We start from the raw sequence: 20,195 nt of genomic DNA, 5'->3' as shown, positions 1-20,195 counted from the left end.
TGCAGGAAAGATATAGAGAATTTTGAATGGAATTAAATTTCCTCCAAGTGCTCTTTGCTTTCTTCTAGGTAGTACATAAGAGAAATTGATAAATCTTCTCCTTTTCTTATCCTTAGATAACACAAAGATTCTAGTCCAAACAATGTTAAGGTGAAAATTAGTTGAAGGGGTTCAAAAAGAATTAACCTTTAACTGCAGGACCACATTTAAAAGGGATGACATGAAGAGAAATAATAACAAGACACCTAAAGCATGATCTGTCAAGAAAATTAAACAGGATTGTGAAATATATTGAGACAACTTTCACTTGTCAAAGAGCAATTACATGGTGCAATATACATGAAATTTTCACTAACATTTCATAGGATCCAAACGACAACAAATAACTTCTTTTAATTTGGACTGTTCAACAAGAACTTTAAAGGCTTGATTTAATACAGTATGTACATACCAAGTTGACCAATTATGAAAAGGGACAAGATGATAAAGAACCTAGTATAGCTTCGATTAAGTAATCTATACAGGGAAGAAGTCATACAGAGCCGAAACTCTCATGATTGAAAGATTAAAAACCACAGTCAGACTATAGGAATGTTGTCAAAGGTGAAGCCTTTATAACCCTTGTACGCGTAATACGCTATCCTCGTGTAGTAAAACCCTGGCAGGAACAGCACCGATCCCAGTATCGCAAAGAAAACCCCTAATCCGTCCATCCAGCGAAATCCAACCCACAGGGATCATAAATTAGCTGAAACAAAACAAGAAAACAAAATGATAGCAAGAAAAGGAAATTCACCGTGGGCGCGATCGCCGCCGATGCGGTTGGCGGCCATGATTGAGCCGACGACGATGCAAACGAAGCCGAAGACGAGGAGGGATACGGCGAATGCAATCTCCTTGACAGGCGGTCGGTTATGGATGGCGCGGCTGGGGTCTCCCATGAAGATGTCCTCGTCGGAGATGGAGAAGGCGTGATCAACGTAGGCCATGGCCGCGAACTTCTTCGTCAAATCGAATCGACTAGGGTTTTCGAAGGAGAGATCAGAGAGGAGAGGAAGCGAAGCAATTGATGGGGGAGAGGAACGGCGACTCGGAGAGCTGCTCGTCGTCTAATTCTCCTGCGAGGGTTGCGAAGCTGGGAGAAGGAAGCAGGTCGGAACGGGTAGCTTAATAAATGAGCGACGTACCCGAACTTAGAATTAGAATAGTCAATTGCGACGTACCCGAACTTAGAATTAGAATAGTCAATTGGCTCATGGATCTGACCCGGTCAAGGTTTGGGTTTGACCGAATCTCACCACCCCTAGAATTCAAATGGATCAAGCTAACCAATTAAATATTAATGGAAATAACAAAGAGGCCATTTATTTTTCTCAGCTACACGATATCCTTAATTGTTCGCATCCATCAAAATCTAAATTAACGTTACATCAACTTTTATAATTAGGAAATTTAATTTCTAATGAGTTCCTGTATATTCATGGCCAATTAAATGAGTCTCATACCAGCTGACAAATGACAAAGAAATCAGCGATCCACATAAGTATTTGCTTCACAATGCCACAATGAGATCTAACTACGATGCCAGAGTTTACCAGATAGGTCAAGTATGAATTGTCCAAATGAAACTTGAGATGATACTCACAATCTTGGACCATCCCCAACGGGGTAGTTTTATAACAATAGATAATGTACACTAGATTCGAACAAATGATTTAATGACTATGAAGAAGTTTCATTTGGGAGCAAGCACAGAAGATCCTACATATCACAATTTGAAATATTTTACCATTGTTTTTACCACTGGGAGTATTTTTATTGTGGGGATGGCACCAAAGAGCTTCTCCTCCCATCTCATTAAGTATAGCATTACAACAGATTCAGTATTTGAATATAAACACTAATCAACGGGAGAGAGCCTGCATAACAAGAAAAACGTTTTAGTTAGGGAACCTTAAGAACAAGCCAGTTGCAGCTCACATTTATAGAGCTTAGGTAGTGAATCAATCGGTATTCCATCAATATGTAACAAATCTATTCGTGCAAAAGGAGTAACCTAATGTCACCTGGTTCGTCAGCATGATGAACAATGTTAGGAGGTAACAGTTAGCTTTCTTCATCATCTGATTGGGCATTGGTCCTCTCTGGGCTCTTCATTCTTGGACGTAGAGATGCACCTGTAGTTCACAAAAGGGTAGGTGGATATTAATTGGCTCAATCAAGGGGCTAAACCAGTATCAGGAATATAAACATTTCCAGGAATGTTAAATCATGACTTCTTCTGTAATATAATTAAAATTTATCTAAAAAAGTTAATCACTATAAACAAGTTTCAAGTGCTAAAATTTGAAACAATGAAGCATGTACATCAGTTTGTTAGTCTGGTTTCGATATGGTTGTATCATTCATCCTCCTCCATATTTAATTCGCACACGGATGGCATAGCAAAAGAAAGCTTTCAGTGTTCCCAATAGATAAGAGAAGTATATATACGCACCCAAAATATACCAAATGGCAAAAAAGATTATATATGCTTCATCATACAAACTTCAAATAAAAATATAATGGAAATATAAATAAAATTAAAAATCAGATATAAAGAGTCCAAAGCAATAAAGAAAACTCTTTCAGTAATACTAATTGTTGAACAGCATAAAATGACAAAGGGAAATTTAGCATTAATAAACAGAAGAGAGAACTTAAAGTAAAAAAGAGAAATTAGATGCATGCCCAGTTTTCATATAAATCAAGAAAACATTCAATTATCCAACATGTAGATGGATGACAATTTTACAAAACTTGCATTTTCCCTTTAAATCCTCGAAAAAGAAAGAGAAAATACAGAAGAAAGAACATCCTCTTAGAAAGTAAATGTAGAAGACACATTATCATTCTACAAAACCACAAATGACTTAAAACTTCAGAATTTCTTAAGATCTGACATATGCTAACATGCATATGATGGCAGCAAAACAAGTGACCCTAGAACTATATTTTCCAAATCCATAGAATATAACCTAAGTTACTCATGCTCTTCATTAGTTCATTAGTCATAGTAATAGGAAACTTACTCTCCCAAGTCCATCCACCTTGCATTTTCGCTGTCTAGGAATGACCAATATCTATATGCCCTGATATGTAACCATAAAACAATACATGATTGAGGGTATATATGGTTCAATATGTAGCTATGTCAGTGGAAGGAAATAAACCTATGTAATGGAGAATAAAGGTATATAAAATTAATAGAAGTTCTACTAAACTTCCAAGTTCAAGATGTTTTTATTCTCTCAAAACTCCTCTCAATATAATGAAAAAGCACAGGATGTCATTTCAGAATTTTGAAAATATCAAATTAACACTTATTTAAAAAAAAATTTTAATAATTACTATTTCTCCATTCTGGTCTTTTGGTCAAAATTCATAAATTTAATATTTCAATTTTATTCACAGATACTCAAATTTCCTCTTATATTATATATGCTTTCTCTACAATAATCAAGAGTAGCTTTCTAATCTTCAATTTTTGTCACTATTTTGTATGAGCAAAGTCTTCATCTTGTATTAAAAATCCACTTGAGTGACCTTTTTATGAAAACTTGGTTGTTTATAAGTATAAAATGATGTATAACTTTTGCACCCAGTAATTCCTCGTCCCCAATAATAAAATTACTCCAAGAAAGATGAATCTCAAACATATCCAACAAAAATGATACATTAATCAAGAATCAACTGCACCCTAAAAGACTTGAACTTTAGAATACAAAGGCAGCTAATGTGTCAGAGCCAGTTCGAAATAAGAGACAGAAAATGATTTGTTTCCTTACCTTCAACAAAATAGGCAGAAGAGGGCCATCCACGATCGGTAGTGAAGGACATCATCTCCTCATCCGTCATTGGATTGGTGAGCTTGCTGATGAACTCCACCGCCCCGCAGTGGCGCCTGCGGGGCGGCACCCAGTAGGAGGAGCCAGGGATAAAAGGAAGCCAATCGGGAGCGGAACTACGGACTATAATGGCACGGATGGCGTCCTCGAGTCGGCGCATACCCAGAACCTCCACCTCCGACGAGGAGCCATCCGCGTCGATCTCCAATTCAAAAAGCTGCACCTTCTGGGGACGGCTGGAGAAGCGCCGGAGGTTGAGGACGGCCGAGGCGCGAGATCGGCTGACGAGGCCGGAGGACGAGGCCGTCAAGGCTGCGGCTAGGGTTCGGGTGTTGAGAAATCGAGCCATGAAGAGGAATCGAAACGGAATTAAGCGACTTGGATTTGAGCAGTGATCAAAAATTCGATTAAATATAAATCGTTCGAATAGATTTAAAAAAATCAATTAATTCAGTTCAATTTTTATTTTAAAATTTTTTATTTAAGTAAATTAAATAAATTAAATTAATTAAAATAAAAAAATAATTTTTAAATTTTTAAATAAGTAAATTTATATATATCTAATTAATTGATAAATTTTTTATAATATTAAAAAAAATTAATTATTTCAATTAATTCATTTAAAAACTAAATTAATTAATATTTTATTAATTTAATTTATTCAATTTTTATTTAAAAATTTAATCGATTAATAAAAAAATTTTAAATTTAATTAATTTAATTCAATTCGATTTTAATCAAATACTCTATGACTTAGGAAAGCTCATGAATTCCAATTTTATATTATTTATCTCTTTATGATCAAGTGAGAAAATAAAAATTGAAATATGGACTTATATGTAAAATCATATATCATTAAAATGTCGATATATTTTGATATTTATTTTATCATAAAAATTGAAAATTAATACCGGAATTCTGCTGGACCATCCTCCGTATGAAAGAAAGCCATAAACCTGCCTCACATAGTCATATCGATCTCTGCCAATTCTAGAGATTGCTAAGCCTTTACTTGAAAGAATCACCGTTATTAACGATAACTTATAATCTTACACAAATTCTTGTTTCTCTTTTGGCTTTTTAGTACTCTCCGATCTCTTGCAGTGTCTCCATCCTTCCATCTTCTAGTCCAAACCTCCACCTCACAACCTGCTTCTCCCTAGGATTTAGAGTATCCAGCACTTCGTTGAGATCCTGCCTCATGAGTTGTTTGATGCGTATGTGCAATGACATCCTGTGAAGGTTGAAAACACAGTTTTAACCATCATACTCAAAGGGATGGTACAAAGGGATTGAAACGAAATAAAATGTGACTTACTGTAGGTTTTAGGCTCTCGTTGAATCCAATCTTCTGATCCAGAGAACTCAGAACATCTCGAGTTTCTTTATAGATAATGCAGTTGCCTCCGCAACTTCCTCAGAACCTGGATGTCTTCCATTCTCTCTATATAGTTGTTTTTCAGCCTCTCTTACTCGATAACTTGCCTCTAGCATGTGAAACTGTAAGAACATAATTTCAATGAAGCTTTACTTTTGTCTGGATAACCAGAGAAAATTTATGCAGGCATTTATATTTTCACATCCAACAAAAATTATATGTATCATTTACTTTACATATAGTTTCCAATTTCTTCGATAGATATGCTTGATAAGAATTGAAAAAAAAAAGGTTTTAAGTGAACCTCCTGGCAAGCGGGGATAGTCCTAGACTGTTCTGAAAGACATTTCCTGACTGATTCTTTTATCCACCAGTGTTCATATGTTGAAAACTTGAAGCCCTTGGAACCCTCAAACTTCTCGGCACCCCTCACCAGGCCTCTGCATCCTTCCTGCGCGTATAAAAGAAAATCCAAGATGAAACACTTTGGACTCCATCACAACTTAACCTATGTATCAAATAAAATCAATAGTAAAGAAAAAATAACTAGCTTGATATAGATTTTATATTGATACAAAATGATAAATCACAATACATACAACACAACACGAAGCAAATCATCAACAATAAGAACTATATAACCAGGCACCTGAACGAAGTCCTGGATGCCCATTCCTGTACCGAGATAGTTTTTTGCTATTGAAATAACAAGCCATATGTTACTTTTTATCAGTTTGTCCTTGCAAACGGTACCATGGTTTAAGCGTTTCCTCAGGCCTTTCGGATCAATTCCAGCAGCTGAAGCCCATTGCACAAAGTTTGGTTGACAACCATTTTGCTCTGCAAGAGTCTCTCATAGCCTTTCTAGTTTTAGCAGATCCTGATGGATTCAGTACAAAATAAGCTAAATAAGAATAATGTGGGAAAAGTAGTTTTATCATAATCATATATAGATAAATATTTCTCTAGTCTTCGAATGTTAAAAGCAATTTCATTTGGCTATGCAAATCCATCATCAGCTGATCATTATGCTTTGCCAAAGTCCTAGACAAGCTTTGCTCTAATTTCTAAATGATAGAACTTGAGTATTTCTAGCTCTTCAGAAATATTAACCAGATGGAGGAAGATTCTGTTTTCACCATAATATATCAACTCATGAAACTTAACCACAACTACTCCATGAAATGTCACTAGTTTATTTTGACTCATGACAAAGATAACCACCACAAGAAGATAAAACCAAGAAAGTTATGTAGTCCAAACATTCTCAAAACATCTGCATTACTGAACATTTTCAAATTCCTGGTGCATTAACTTGTACCTGAATTCCTTCTGACAATCTAATCTCTTCAGCTGCTGTGAGGAGCTTTGATACATTTGTTGTTCCCCTTAAGTATCGCAAGGGATCTAAATAATCAACTTCCTGAAGAGTAGAGCACTTTTTCCTTCCAGATAACCCAGACTTCAGGGAAATAACACCAGTGGTAGCCTTCTCTGCTGCCCTTGCTCTTCTGGCTCTTCTTTCAGTCTGACGCCCAGATCTCACAGCAATGTTTTCAGCATGCTCAGCTATCTGGCACTCACTATATGTGAAACTGAAATAATCTGTATTCATAGATTGATCTAGGGTAAAATTATATTTAAGATATTCAGTTTCAGAATAAGTAGAATGGTGGGTGCCACCCAGTATTGTTCCTGTAAAGCTCATCCTCTCAAGCCATTCTGTCTCAGCATCTGATGAACTTCCTAAGTTCTGAACTTCTATAACAAGATTCTTCCCCATCACCTGAACTGCATTTTTTGCAAGTTCAAGTGCTTCCCTAGCAAGATCAACTGCTTCAGTAGCAGTGGTTGCTACCACAGCCTCCTCACCCGTTAGCAATTGTTCTGAAGCCAAGGTCATCCAAATGCCAGTCCGAACACACCAAGTTGAAGGGATGTTGCTAATGAGGAAAAGAAAAATAGCATGATCCTTTTCTTCAAGATCAAGAATTTAAATCTCAACTTTGGTACAAGTTTCAGTCCTAACCAGGCTCATACATAAAAGTGTTAACTTAGAATATACACACAATATAGGTAGGCACCAATCTTGAAAAGGCATTAGATAATTTACTTCCATAAAGTAATGAAATTGATTTATATTCTGTTTATTCTACCAATATAGCAACTTGTGATATTTGTCAACCTCCTTCCACCAGGTCTCAAAAGATTTCAAAACTAGAAGTTACATACAGATTAAACAATCAAAAGCAACGCTAGACTAATTCATTTTATAACTATGCTCAAAAAATGTATATTTACTTTTGCTATGTAACTCAACAATGTAGCAGCTTTATCTAATGTAATAGCATGAAAGCTCTATATAAAATCAAACTAATTAAACATTCTCTTTCGAGATTGGTTTTACTTACAACTCTATTCTATGTTTGATATGCATGCATGCTAGGCACTATATTGATTACGTCCTGATTCACCAAGTTCTTTGAATTTTATGTTTTTTACTTGTATCAATTATATCAGATTGTGTATCAACCAATTCCATCTTTGTATCACCTGCATTGGACAGCACATGAAAATATCAAATATCACATGTGCCTTCCATGTTTTGGTCTTAAATATTGTCACATCAACACATTGGTCTCACCTATGTCACTTAAAGTAAACAAGAGTTAAATTCATGTCATAGACTTAGGCTTAGAATACCCATAAAGTAAAATTCCTCAAAAAGATTTTGCAAAAAACAAGCATGAAGACTACCACACAAGTATCTAATATCAGAATCAAGAATTCAATATGGATTCAATCTACATAATTTTGAGGTTAGTCATCGAGGCCTCATGTTATGAATATTTACATAAAGGGCAGCCCGGTGCACGAAGCTCCCGCCATGCGGGGTCCGGGGAAAGGATCCATTGTACGCAGCCTTACCTTGCCTTTGGCAAGAGGCTGTTTCCAGGTTATGAATATTTACATACTCTTCAATTTTCCTATGATTAGCCGAGCTATCTGTTGAGGGACATTTGCTTGTTGAAATTCATCTCAAATTTATATTGTCACACAAGCTTTTATTTATCTACCATTAGTTAAAAGCCTAAAACATGATGGGAGAATGGAGTAAGGTAAAAGATTTTCCTTTCACCTAATAAATTGCAAGTAAATTCTCAACTATTCATTCACCACTGGAATCCCTATTCCTCTATTTACACCTCAAAGAAGTGCCAAATCTTCCATCTTACATCCACAATCAACCTTTCAAATGGATTCTTTATCAAAATCTTGAGAAATAAAATTTTATTATTTAGCTTGCATATCAATCACTGACCTTGGTCGGTAGGCCAATGGCTCCAGCATCTGTTAATCGTTTAATAGCTAATGGAGAAGAGGAGGTTGAATGAATTTGTAACTTTATCTATTTGCTCCAAATCAATTGTAGATGTGGTAGAGGAAAAGACACAATGAAACTGGAGATGGACAAAATTTCTGGCCTTAGCTGCAACCAGAATTGGAACCAAAAACTTGTTACAAACTAGATCAAATAACACGATGAACTCAATAATAATAATAATAAAGCAACAACAATATGTGTTGCGAAAGCTCCATGAAGCCTCAGACTTTAAAGGACAGCTCACAGGTCATTACGTACCAGAAATATGCAGAAAATCTAATGCTATTTGCTAACATAGGCAGGTGAATTTATAGAACCTTTTCTACATGTGATTAAAATACATCAAAGAAATGCTTGACAAACCAGATATACTATCATTCATGCACCGGGTTGCCCCTATGGGCAAGGGGGAAAATGTTCCAATGTGGCATTCCAATCTATATTTTGTAAAGGTTCAAACACATATTTTGAGGTTGCTCTACAATTTGCACGATAAATTCGTAATTACTTTATTAAGGTTATATGATAATTTGAGAAAATCTTCCGAAGTAGGCATTCCAATCAACATTCTTAAGAGGTTCAAGGATCACATGTTTCTAGTAATACTAGAACAATAATTACCAAAAAACATGATTCTCAAATATTTGAGGCTAGCCACATAGAAAGGTTGTTACAATATCATTATTTTACATTGGCTGCCCAGGTATAATGCAACTCTCAGTTTTTTCCATGTACACTGACAGTGTTGTTTTCTCACATTTTTCTAGTAATATAATCCAAGTACCTTAGCGAACTCAGTGTTACCGCCATTCGTCGTATGAAAACCTAATTTGTTCTTCACCCGCAACTTCATAACCATTGCCAACTGACCAACTTTTCTAGCCAGGGTTAGTAGTCAGAATGAACATTCACAATTACAGCAGAGGTCGAAAAATAAAACCCGCGTTCTACTAGCAACATCATGCATCCGGTCGGAAGACGATCTTTAACAACTCGTAGATTGATTTCCTCAACAAAATTCAAAACGAAGAGCTCTAAGCTACATAAATGAGGCTCTTCGGAAACGAGGAAGTCCTCAAATCAAAAGATTTTGAGTTTTGCTTACAGTGAAGTGAGGACCAGCAATGGGCGTGGGAAGGGCAAAGGGGGCGGAACTATTTTTACAGATACACACTTCGTATTTAAGATATCCCCTTTGCCTAGGCAACTTGCCTGGGATGAACTTTGCCTCGCCATGATCCCAAGTAGATCTTCTGATCAAAAGCAAAAGCACAAACTACTAGTTAACAAAAGGCAAGCATTGCACTTTCTTTGGCAACTAGAAAAGCAGCCCAACCATCAGAGCAAGGAAGAGATACCAAACCGTTGCCCAAGCCACCACTTTGCCACCGATCCAAGATTTCCCCGCATCACAAAAGAACAGCAAATCGTGCCTTCGATGCCGTTCCCCGCAGTTCGTGATGCCACCGCTCATCTCTGACGAAGGACGGCACACCAATCCGTTAGTCTGGCTAGCTGCGATTCTGTGCAGTATCCTAACGATCGCTGTCATCGCCGGCGGGATAGTGGTGTTCACCGTCTACATGATCTACAAGCCCAGAGCCCCTTTCATAAAGGTGGCCTACGCGCAACTCAACAGTCTGGATTACGACCAGTTTGGCCTCCTCGAGATCGAGATGGCCTTGGCTCTGGTAGCCGAGAACGACAACGCCAGGGTCCACACTAGCTTCTCCGACCAGAGCATCCTCCTCCAGTTCCATGGAATCGATGTGGCCGTGCTGCAGGCCGATCCATTTGAGGTCGCCAAGAACAGCTCTGTGGATCTGAACTATCTCTTCCAGTCGCGGCCGGTCCCGCTGGACTACAGCGCAATGGAGACCATGGACGTCGCTCTGAAGCGGGGCGTTGTGCCATTCGAGCTCAACGGGCATGCCAGAACAAGATGGAGGGTGGGGTTTTTCCTCTCCCTGAGGTCCTTGACCCACCTCCATTGCAAACTCCGCTTCTTCTGGCCCAATGGCAGCGCCATCGACTTGGACTGCACCTCCAAAGCCCGCTGATGAAGAACAACTTTTTGCCTGGGAGAAAACACTAATTCGTCAAGCTGAAAGCTAGCATTTTAACAATTCTCAAGTAGGCCCTAGTAGTTTGACATGTTCAGTTTAACAATTGTATTTATAAGAATTAATATGAATATGATACTAACATATATTTTTTAGTTTCTAATGATCCTGCATTTTTCATTACCTCTTAGACAATTAAATTGATTATGACATAATAAAATTATTAAAATGAACAAAGATCGAATCTTGATGAAATTGAGATAATATTCTCCTTTGTTATAATCAACTATAACTTTCTAATTTATCTCTTTACAGATAGTCGTAGAACTGAATGTGTCCTTCCTCTGAAATTACGGATTCCACCTTTACTAAAGTGGACAAACAATCACCTACAATCGTACCAAAAGACCAGCTCTTTCTTTTTGGCCCATATAATATATCTATTTACAAATAGGACCTTAATAGGAATATTTAATGGTAGTACCCTCATCTATAGCATGCATCTATACACTTGATAGAACTCACAGATTTCCGTATTCAACAATATAATCTAAAAGAATTAAGAAGACTAGAACATAAAAAGGATGAAGACTCCAAATACGATATTTACATGTATAGTAGTAAGTCGCAGAAGCAGCATTTGCACATCCCAAGCATCTAAATTTGTACAAGCATTTGCACGATGCTGGATTGCATCCCTTATTTCGAATGTAGTACTGTGCATCTTTTCTTTTCAGACAACTAGTTTGGTGCCAAATATTCTATACCTCCTGCTCTCCCTAGGCTGACTTTTGTCGAGATAATAAGAAGTCAAACAACACCTGAACCACGGTGGATTTCTAGCACAATCTGTTGGTCCATCAGAAGAATCAGGTATACCAAGAAGCTTCTTCATTTTGCTCGCCAACACATCAGAGTTTGGATAGCCATCAAAAAAATTCACCTGATATTCATGAATGTAATAAAAATAACGTAGGTTACAGTCAACTCATGATCTTTATATCCAAATTATGATACTTGAATCAATCATATAACAATGACTACATATCAAAGTGAATAAACAGAAACACTTGGCCAGTCTATACTTGCTACTTCATTATGTTCATTCCTTTTTTGGTTGATCAAAATTACAAAGTGATATATTTTATGTAGAACTACATTGAGGGAGATAAATACCTCTTGGTATGTTTTATGAAGCATAATTTGTGGTAAAAGTATACAATGATAATTGTAGTTGCTTCTTGTTTATTTATCAGTGAAGAATATACTAATAATGAGGTTATAAATTTTCAACAGCAACCTTAGATCACACTAGAGATTGTTTGCTGGTCATTATATCAGAGTGTCAGATTTCATCCGTGGTTAAATAGCCTAAAGTAGTTGCTTGCAGTAATCACGATTCCCCATTGTTTGATTATTTTTACATGCAACAATTCCATTTTTTTTCTTCAATTTTTCTTTAAAAGATCCTTATTCGGTCCCTGTAATTTTAAATGTCTCGTACAGCTCTCTAAGTTATCAACTGTTCATCAATTTTGCACTTTGGTCCTCAACTAGCAACATCATGGGACACTATCCAAATTCTCAAAGGAAAAAAGTCAGTTGTGTCTCGCATGCCACAAGACTTAAATCATTAGAGCAAAATTGCCTTTCCCTGATTCACTCGATCAGCATGGAAACATAGAAAGAAGACTAGACTAGAGTTAAAATCATGTCATCCTCTCATGGTCATTTATGTGCATCATTCAAAGCTTCGACGTCATGGATTCCAGCATCATGCAGCCTGAATTCATGACCAACTCACTCACCTCCCCATTGGCTTTGCAGAAGATCAATCTCGACCACTGTGTCATCGACGATGCATTCTCAGCCTTGATTGAAGTCCCCATTTTTAGTCACTATCCTCATTGTGCATGGTCAAGGGAGCTTAAGCATGCTGAAGTGCATCTCCACTCATAGCAATGGTAGGCCAGAGTGCAGATAGATTTCTGGCTATATATCAAAGCTTTCTGGCAAATTAAAAAGCACCATAACTTTGCCTATGGTTGGATAACCCCTACTGGTATCTTCAACGTCATACAGTCCATTCTTATGATCAAACAAGCATTGCAGGAAAGAAGAATCAGTGCCTACCATGGATCCCATAAGAGGCAGTTCGAGTTTTTCATTGGTATTTTGTGCGACGATACTAGTTGAGGATTTTTCAGGTCAAATTCATGCATGTAAAAGCTAAATTGTGGCTTTTTTGAAACTTCAGGGATCAGATTGGATACACATTAACTTCAGGAGTCAATTTCAGACTTTTAAAATTTTAGGGGCCAATTTGGGATCTTTTTCAAAATTCAGATTCAAACTAGATTTCGCACTTTTATATCAACATAACCATTGCCTAAATTCAAATTAATAATGAAATTGAAAGCAAAAGATATACCCCATCTTCTGCACTAAGGAATGCATGAATTCTTGCTGTTGGATCTTCCAAGGTAAATCTAACACGGTAGCGTCCTGTAACTGGAGAAATAAGATCCTCACCCTTCCATGGATATGCTGCTACCAATCGAACAATGCACATACACTTGTGTGTCACCTGCATCGCATTCATCATGCATATTTCATAATTCAAGTAGATCGAGTCCATATATTTATGTTCTAATATATAATAGAAAAAGTAATACGAAAGAAATTAGATAGCATTAGCAAATTTATTTTGAACGAGACTTTTTTAAATATTCATAGCAACATTAGCAAGCTCATTGTGAGACCATTTTTTACTCTTAGTAACTAATGTAAATAAAACACTTTCATCTAAAAGAATTGTCTACAAATGAGGTTTATGTTGTGAAGATAGAGAAAGGAAGGACCAAACAGATCCCGTCAGCCAAAAAAAAATGTTCACCCTTTATTTATTTATTTTTATAGGGAGGAAAAACGGGAAAAAAAGAACAGGGACCAATCGATGTCTCTGAAAGCTCACTCCAAAAAGCTCTGAAATAAATAAACATCCCTGACTGACTATCCCTATCAAATGTTCAGTCGATTCAATATTGATAGTTGAGCATTCAGATTCTCAAGCCCTCAGAATAAAGAAGGATTCGACATGAATTTTTGCACCTATCATCTCAAATACAAATTGGAATGTGACAAATGAAAAGCAAAAGCTCAATCAATTGTAAAATAGCTTTAGTTCCCTCAAGCAATGCAAACCAGGAATGCAGATTCTTTAACTACTGTATCCATATAATGAATACAAATTGCACGTGTCTATAACAGAAGCTGACACCAAGGCCTATAGCCCATATTGTGTTTAGTATTACAGTAGCCAGAAGGGCATCACTGTGTCATTGTTATTGTTGTAAGTTACACAGTATCTTAATTCAGCCGATACAATCCTTTTTGATTCCACTCCTTTTTTTCTCCACCTCACCTACCACATCCGAGTCTGTAGTTGAGATACTTCCTATCCCAATTACATTGTCCATTCCATCATCTTCTACTACAACTTAGCCAACACAAGAAACCCAACCAATATGGACCTCTAGTAGATGACCCAACCAATATATATATATATATATATAGGTCACGGCTGTGCAGTGCCGCCCTGCACGGCCACCCCACGCAGCCACCCCGCACGGCCGCAACGCGCAGGATGACAATGCACATCCACCAGCGAGTGTTTACTTCCTCTTTCTTTTTCCTCTTCCTCTCTTCCTCTTCCTTCCCGCAGATTTCTTTTCTCTTCCCCTCCTTTTCTTTTCCTTTCTCTTCCATCGATTTAATTTCTTTTCTTCCTCGATCTGCACCTCGGAGTAAAGAAAGCATAAGAGGCAGCTCTAAGGATTGCTAGATACCTAAAAGCCACACTAGGATCTCTTTTATTATAACTTAATGCGTTCTCAAGAGTGCTTGATTGAGATTGAGAGGTTCTCTCACAGATTACTATATTAGGCTTTTGTATTCTTTTAGGAGGAATCCTTATATTGTAGGGAAAAAAATGAAGTGGCCAGATCAATTAATATAGGTAATAACTTTGTCGAGCTTATTTGGCTCAATCACCTAATGCATGGGTTGCATATCAATCTTACAAAACCAATGCAATTACATTATGATAATCAAGATGCCATGAACATTGCTTCCATATCCAACGCTAGTTTTATGAGAGGACAAAACCCAAATGAACAGTCCCTTTGACATAGAGGAAGTGCAACTGCAGAATATTGTTATATCATTCTTTTTAATTTGAAGGATCACTTGACATATTTGTTAATTAAGGCTTTGGAGGTCTTGAACATATTTATAAGCTGAGGTTCTATAATATTTAGCCATCTTGAGGGAAAGCTTTGAGGATGTGGTTGCAAGAGGGTAATACACAAAGATTGTATGTAAACATCCATCATCTAAAAGATATATAGGTAGCCAGCCGGCCCTACCTAAAAGTGATGATAATCTTTCACCACCATTCACAAATTATAAGTGCAAATTTGAAAAGACCAAAATCTACAAGATCCTACCAAGTGTTAAGTAGCTACAAATAAATAACAAACAAGAATGCATAGCATATGTCTAATGCAAAAAAGTGAATTATCCATGAAAACATAATAGAAGGAAAAAAGAAAGATAAGGGGCACTAATACATTAACATCAACTGGCTTCCATGTTCCTTTAGGTTTAAAGAATTAAACCAAATGTGATTAGGGTCTTAGGGAAGCAAGGTGTGTATCTTACCCTTCCCAAGCAACTCAATGAAAAGATCCTTGGAACTTACAACTAGTCAATATATTGTGTGAACTAAAGATCACAACATCCTAGTTAACACCAATAAAAATTTTCCAACAATGAACCAAAACCAGCAAAAAATTTCAAACTAAGAAACAATTTAACCTCTGGATAAGCAATTGAATGTCTCAAAGTTATACATGTCACGTCATCACAGTCCACCACTGAAATGACATCAAAGATAAACAAATAGTTAGTAATTATGTGCCAAGAAGAAACCAAAGTGAGTAGAACTATAGCATTATTAAAAAAAGTGAAATATTTTCGGCCAGTAGGACCCAAAAAACTTTAAATGGAAAAGAAAGATTTGTCTCATTAACATGAAACTAGCAACTGTTACCTCCTAGTGAATTCATACTTGCAAAAGATTCATGTTTGTCCATTTTGGTTATTCTATCATTTCTTTTGTTATTTCTGAAATCACATTTCATATATTCAAATTTAATTTTATTTAAAACCTTTAATTTTAGTTTTATTTGAACTAACCAAAATGTAGAATAGATCATATTTTCCCCACTTTATAATTCGATGATCCACCTAATTGCTTAGGAATTGTGATCATGTAATCTCTCACAGTAACTTCACACATTCATCTTTAATCTTTCACCTGCTACTACAATCTTTTTTTATGTTCTTTCTTAATTCTTACACTCTAGGTCAAAAAAAATGCTAATGACCAATACAACATTTAGGTACACAACAATCATATAGAAGTCTATTTATTTCCCAGTTTTTGACACATGACAACCTAGTTGCTCAAGGATAATCACAACCATTTCTTTGATGTTCTCTTTCGTAATTCCAACACTAACTCAACAAGTATTAATGACCATACAACTTTTAGGCACACATCAATAACATAAAGCCCCTCCCTCTTCCACTTAATGAAAATAATGTTAATCAATAACAACAACAGGAAAAAAACATTTAGCATATATACAATACAAGGCCAAGCAATACGAGGACACACATTTGCTGATCATAAACAGAAAAACTTCTGATTGGCTGTCACCTGTAATTCGAGAAGGTATAGAAAAGCTCATAGGATATCTTCTCATTGGAATTGCATTGCGATCATCATAATTCCTATTTTGATAAATAAATATCGAAATCAATCAACTTGGCCCATGAAAGAACAGGCAGAATATAGCAAAGATGAGTGATTACTTTAAACGGTATTGTACAACCCATTCTTCATCAGAAACAAGGATGATTTTACTAGAAGGTGTCAGCATGCCGTACAACATTCCGTAATGAAATTCACAAAGCATATTCTGCAACTTGACCCACTGACCACCACCATATAGATCTGAGATCATTTTGAAATGCTTACCAGCAAATACCCACACGACCGAGCCCATAAAAGGAAATGTGCAAAATGTCTCTGCAGAAGGAAGGAACTCTCCAGCATGTAAAGGACATGGATACTCCCCTTCAAGATCAAGACTGTTGAACCCATTAGAGGAAAAACAATATTCAAATCACTCAAAAAATGGCAAAAACAACTATCCTTTCGGGGTGAAAAGAAAGATGGTAGTAAATAGGTGAGTGAAACAAGAAAGACAGGAGTGGCATAGAGAAAAAAAATAGATTGACAAAAGATAGAAGTCTAATTGAGCTTTTGACAGGCTCAATGTGTACTGGTGATCAGTAAGGACTGACATAGTGGGTACAATGGTCAATGCAAGAGAATATAAGTTGGTTATACTAACTTGTAAAGTTAGAACAACGCTGCTGAAAAATTATAAAACTAAAGTGTTGCCAAAATAGACAGTCCTATTCAAACATTTGAATTTACCAACTCAACTAGCCGATAGCAACAAATTAAGATAATTCACTGCATAAATAAATAATGAGCAATCACAAACTGTGACATTAACAGCATTAGATGCAGTAGGCACTGGATCAAGTAGGGAGAAAATGCATACTCAGTTTCTATATTTGCCGTAGGCGCATCAGTTCCATCCCACACAAAGAGCAAACAATCCCCTTCAGAAGTTATGGAAACATGAAGAACCTTTTCAAAGAAAGATGTAAGAATTTTGTGTCACTTCCATCTGAGTGTGAACAATTTCCAAGAAACTAACTCACCTTGCAAACTAGATCAAATGGGCATCCTGTCTTAAGATGACATATTGGAAACAACTGGTCTTTTCTCACTAGTTGACGAACACTTGAGAAATTAGAGCCAAAAAATTGAAGAAACAAAGAAGAATCAAATCATAAAGCAGAGTTAAATAAAAAGAAGAATGAACAACCCACGAATCAGAGATGATCTTCAAAACACCATAAACAGAGTCATAGAGTATGCAGAAAAATAAAGAGGAAACTGTTAGACATATACCTGCTTCAGGTGCATTATGAAGTAGCCATGTACTAATTTTTGATAAAAGATCATCTTCATGTTCAGTAGCTTGATAGTTCACTGATTTTTGATAATTATGGAAACCCTCTATTGGGTTCCCTTCAAATAAGGCAAAGGAAGAGATCTTCTTGTTATAAACACCATGTGCAATTCCTTGGTACAGCTTCACCTGAACAATATGTAACAACAAAAGTATGTTCAGAAGTTCTAGGCATATCAGTGAATATTAAAGAAAACAAAGACTAAAAATGTTGTTAGAAAAGAACTTATAGAGGCATTGTCAGAAACCACTAAAAGATGACTTTATATTTCCTCGAGGGGGGTGTTAATCTCATCAATTATAGCGGGAGAGGATGCAGGAGCATATAGTTGGCACTAACAATTGGCCATATGAATTATGCTTTATATACATACCATAAAAAATAGCATGAGCTCAAAATTAAAACTAAATATAAGTAGAACATAACAGCATCAAGCAGTTCAATACCAAGAAAACCTGTTTGAAGTGGCAGAGAGATTTCAAAAAACATTTAGATAGTGCATAAACTTGGATATGGGGTGAAACAAGTTGAACGTCATATCAATTTGAGTATCCATACAGGCACTCCTGGAAAGTAGGGATTGATGAAATAAACAAGTGGATCTTTCGGTTATGCACCATTGCCAAACTAATTTAAAAAGATTAATATAGATACATAATTGATATATTGCAGACATCATTGCAACGCAACATCTAAAAAGAGTTGTAAAAAGTAGCATAAGAAAGAAATTATGGTAGTTACATTATCAATTGTCCTTCAATGTCTGAACATATAAAGTTACAAATGAGGATAGATATGTAGCCCTAGATGACACGAACTAAATGTTTATATCTTATTTTTGTAAATGGATCATTATCATGGCAACAAGATAGAGAAAATTGCAAAATTTGGTATATGATATGAATTGACATCATAGATAATGTTGATGGCAACAACATCTACCTCAAGTTGATGAATGATAATTATATCACCAATTGATCTGACACAAGGTAACCTTGTAGGAACTGCAGCGAAGAAGTTCACAGAAAATCCAAACTCTGAATAACTGTTGTCGATTATCTTCAGTGTAATAGAAAAGTCTAGAAAGTACAAAAGAAATGACAGGTAAAATGCATTCACTCTGCAATTTAACACTAGAAAATAGTTCATCATAAATTTTAAAATTCCATCATATCTTAACAAATTAATCATAGGGGAGTTGTAAAGCATCGTTAAATAACTTGAAGTTATTCTGAAAAAATTCTAAAATTTGCAGCACAAACATCCTCCCTTGGTTGCTGAAGCAACTTCAAAGCCAGTAAAAAATTGATCTCCTGCCAAACATTAAGCATATTGTAGTGTAGCAAAAAAGAGGAGAAAGCATCCAATGTATCAAACAGGAAAACAAACTCATAGGCTCAACTTTCTCCTTACTGAATTAGATCACACATCAAGGAACTAAACTTGCTACATCTCTTTCTTTAACATTGCATAGCTTTCTGAAAATAGACTACCTTTTGCCCGTACTTCAACACGAAAACATTCAATTTAATTTCTTTGTAAAAAAAAAAAGTGTATACAAGAAGGATTTTGTTGGTCTCGCCAGCCACAAGAACCTATCCTGTGATACTGAATTTAATGGTAAAAAAAGCAAACAGCAGGCTCAGTTAGCACCTTCACTGAAAGTTCTACTACCAAGTACCAACTGGAAGATGAGTACGGGATTTTAGTAATCATCGCCAGCAAACGCCATAACTCCCAAGCGAATGGACCAAGAAACATTGTAGACATGAATACGGGCACAAGAAGCGCACCTGTTCCTTTGGTCTTCTTTTTTTCGCTGATGGAGGACACAGCACCAATGAGATTAACTCGCGCGCCGACGGACAACTGCGCATCTCCGATCTGGCTGTAAAAGTAATCCTCCGGGGCATCCATCTTACCACCTATGGCGTCCCTGAAACACATCACACCCAGTCCAACCAAAACGCTCAACAACTGATTGAAAAATGCCAACACCAGCCCGGTGTTCCACCGGAAGAGAACCATTCCAGAATCCAAACCCTCACCGGATGCTTTATTGGTTGCACGATTCGTCGAACCCTATCCGTCGGCGAGCGCAGCAGCCGGGATCCGCCGACACAGGTCGAGCAGCGAAAGCAGAGCACTCGAACACTGGGGTCTGTCTAGCCCATTTCTATTGTTGATTTAAAATTACTATAAATTAATAAAAAAAAACCAAAAATATGAATATTTTTTATTTAAAATGATAATTCTATTCAACATTATTAGAAATCTTTAGCATTAAACGCTATTATTATTAT

At 36.5% G+C, this 20,195-nt stretch overlaps 4 protein-coding genes and 1 pseudogene across 5 annotated transcripts; 1 reads left to right on the top strand and 4 right to left on the bottom strand.

The window, feature by feature from the left end:
- Positions 1-370: 370 nt before the first annotated feature.
- On the bottom strand, positions 371-1,146 carry LOC141834102 (uncharacterized). Its single transcript, XM_074721551.1, has 2 exons — positions 797-1,146; positions 371-700 (listed from the first exon to the last, which is right to left on the bottom strand). The coding sequence occupies exons 1-2, from the start codon at positions 987-989 to the stop codon at positions 579-581; spliced, it is 315 nt and encodes a 104-aa protein (XP_074577652.1). The 5' UTR covers positions 990-1,146; the 3' UTR covers positions 371-578.
- Positions 1,147-2,081: 935 nt separating this feature from the next.
- Positions 2,082-4,256, bottom strand: LOC141833838 (uncharacterized). The gene is made up of 2 exons (XM_074721338.1): positions 3,828-4,256; positions 2,082-2,177 (listed from the first exon to the last, which is right to left on the bottom strand). Exons 1-2 carry the CDS (start codon positions 4,234-4,236, stop codon positions 2,107-2,109), a joined length of 480 nt encoding a protein of 159 aa, XP_074577439.1. The 5' UTR covers positions 4,237-4,256; the 3' UTR covers positions 2,082-2,106.
- Positions 4,257-4,956: 700 nt separating this feature from the next.
- On the bottom strand, positions 4,957-8,901 carry LOC141833938 (RNA polymerase sigma factor sigB-like; annotated as a pseudogene).
- Positions 8,902-10,054: 1,153 nt separating this feature from the next.
- LOC141833621 (uncharacterized) lies at positions 10,055-10,710 on the top strand. Its single transcript, XM_074721104.1, has one exon. It carries the CDS (start codon positions 10,111-10,113, stop codon positions 10,708-10,710), a length of 600 nt encoding a protein of 199 aa, XP_074577205.1. The 5' UTR covers positions 10,055-10,110.
- Positions 10,711-11,282: 572 nt separating this feature from the next.
- On the bottom strand, positions 11,283-20,025 carry LOC141833531 (protection of telomeres protein 1a-like). 2 transcript variants are annotated; one of them, XM_074721004.1, is made up of 11 exons: positions 19,941-20,025; positions 19,686-19,828; positions 18,835-18,971; positions 17,831-18,020; positions 17,578-17,645; positions 17,415-17,503; positions 16,654-16,932; positions 16,499-16,572; positions 15,592-15,650; positions 13,145-13,300; positions 11,283-11,656 (listed from the first exon to the last, which is right to left on the bottom strand). In XM_074721004.1, exons 2-11 carry the CDS (start codon positions 19,807-19,809, stop codon positions 11,447-11,449), a joined length of 1,386 nt encoding a protein of 461 aa, XP_074577105.1. In that variant the 5' UTR covers positions 19,810-19,828; positions 19,941-20,025; the 3' UTR covers positions 11,283-11,446. The 2 variants fall into 2 exon arrangements, with proteins under 2 accessions (XP_074577105.1, XP_074577106.1); XM_074721005.1 differs by having other exon boundaries at positions 18,835-18,896.
- Between the last annotated feature and the right edge of the window lie 170 nt (positions 20,026-20,195).

The sequence above is a fragment of the Curcuma longa genome, chromosome 8 (assembly GCF_044706935.1).
Source record: "Curcuma longa cultivar G26 ecotype Majalengka, Jawa Barat chromosome 8, ITB_CL_G26_1.1, whole genome shotgun sequence".
Taxonomy (NCBI): domain Eukaryota; kingdom Viridiplantae; phylum Streptophyta; class Magnoliopsida; order Zingiberales; family Zingiberaceae; genus Curcuma; species Curcuma longa.
This window is presented reverse-complemented; position numbering and strand designations above follow the sequence as displayed.

What these genes read in the sequence shown, in the direction of transcription:
- LOC141834102 (XM_074721551.1), bottom strand. Translation starts at nt 989, where the DNA reads ATGGCCTACGTTGATCACGCCTTCTCCATCTCCGACGAGGACATCTTC. An exon ending in CGGCGGCGATCGCGCCCACG is followed by an intron (nt 701 to 796) that starts GTGAATTTCCTT and finishes TGGACGGATTAG; the next exon opens with GGGTTTTCTTTGCGATACTG.
- LOC141833838 (XM_074721338.1), bottom strand. Translation starts at nt 4,236, where the DNA reads ATGGCTCGATTTCTCAACACCCGAACCCTAGCCGCAGCCTTGACGGCC. An exon ending in TTCTGCCTATTTTGTTGAAG is followed by an intron (nt 2,178 to 3,827) that starts GTAAGGAAACAA and finishes TGTGAACTACAG; the next exon opens with GTGCATCTCTACGTCCAAGA.
- LOC141833621 (XM_074721104.1), top strand. Translation starts at nt 10,111, where the DNA reads ATGCCACCGCTCATCTCTGACGAAGGACGGCACACCAATCCGTTAGTC.
- LOC141833531 (XM_074721004.1), bottom strand. Translation starts at nt 19,809, where the DNA reads ATGGATGCCCCGGAGGATTACTTTTACAGCCAGATCGGAGATGCGCAG. An exon ending in TCATAATGCACCTGAAGCAG is followed by an intron (nt 17,646 to 17,830) that starts GTATATGTCTAA and finishes TTCGTCAACTAG; the next exon opens with TGAGAAAAGACCAGTTGTTT. An exon ending in TATACCTTCTCGAATTACAG is followed by an intron (nt 15,651 to 16,498) that starts GTGACAGCCAAT and finishes ATGTCATTTCAG; the next exon opens with TGGTGGACTGTGATGACGTG.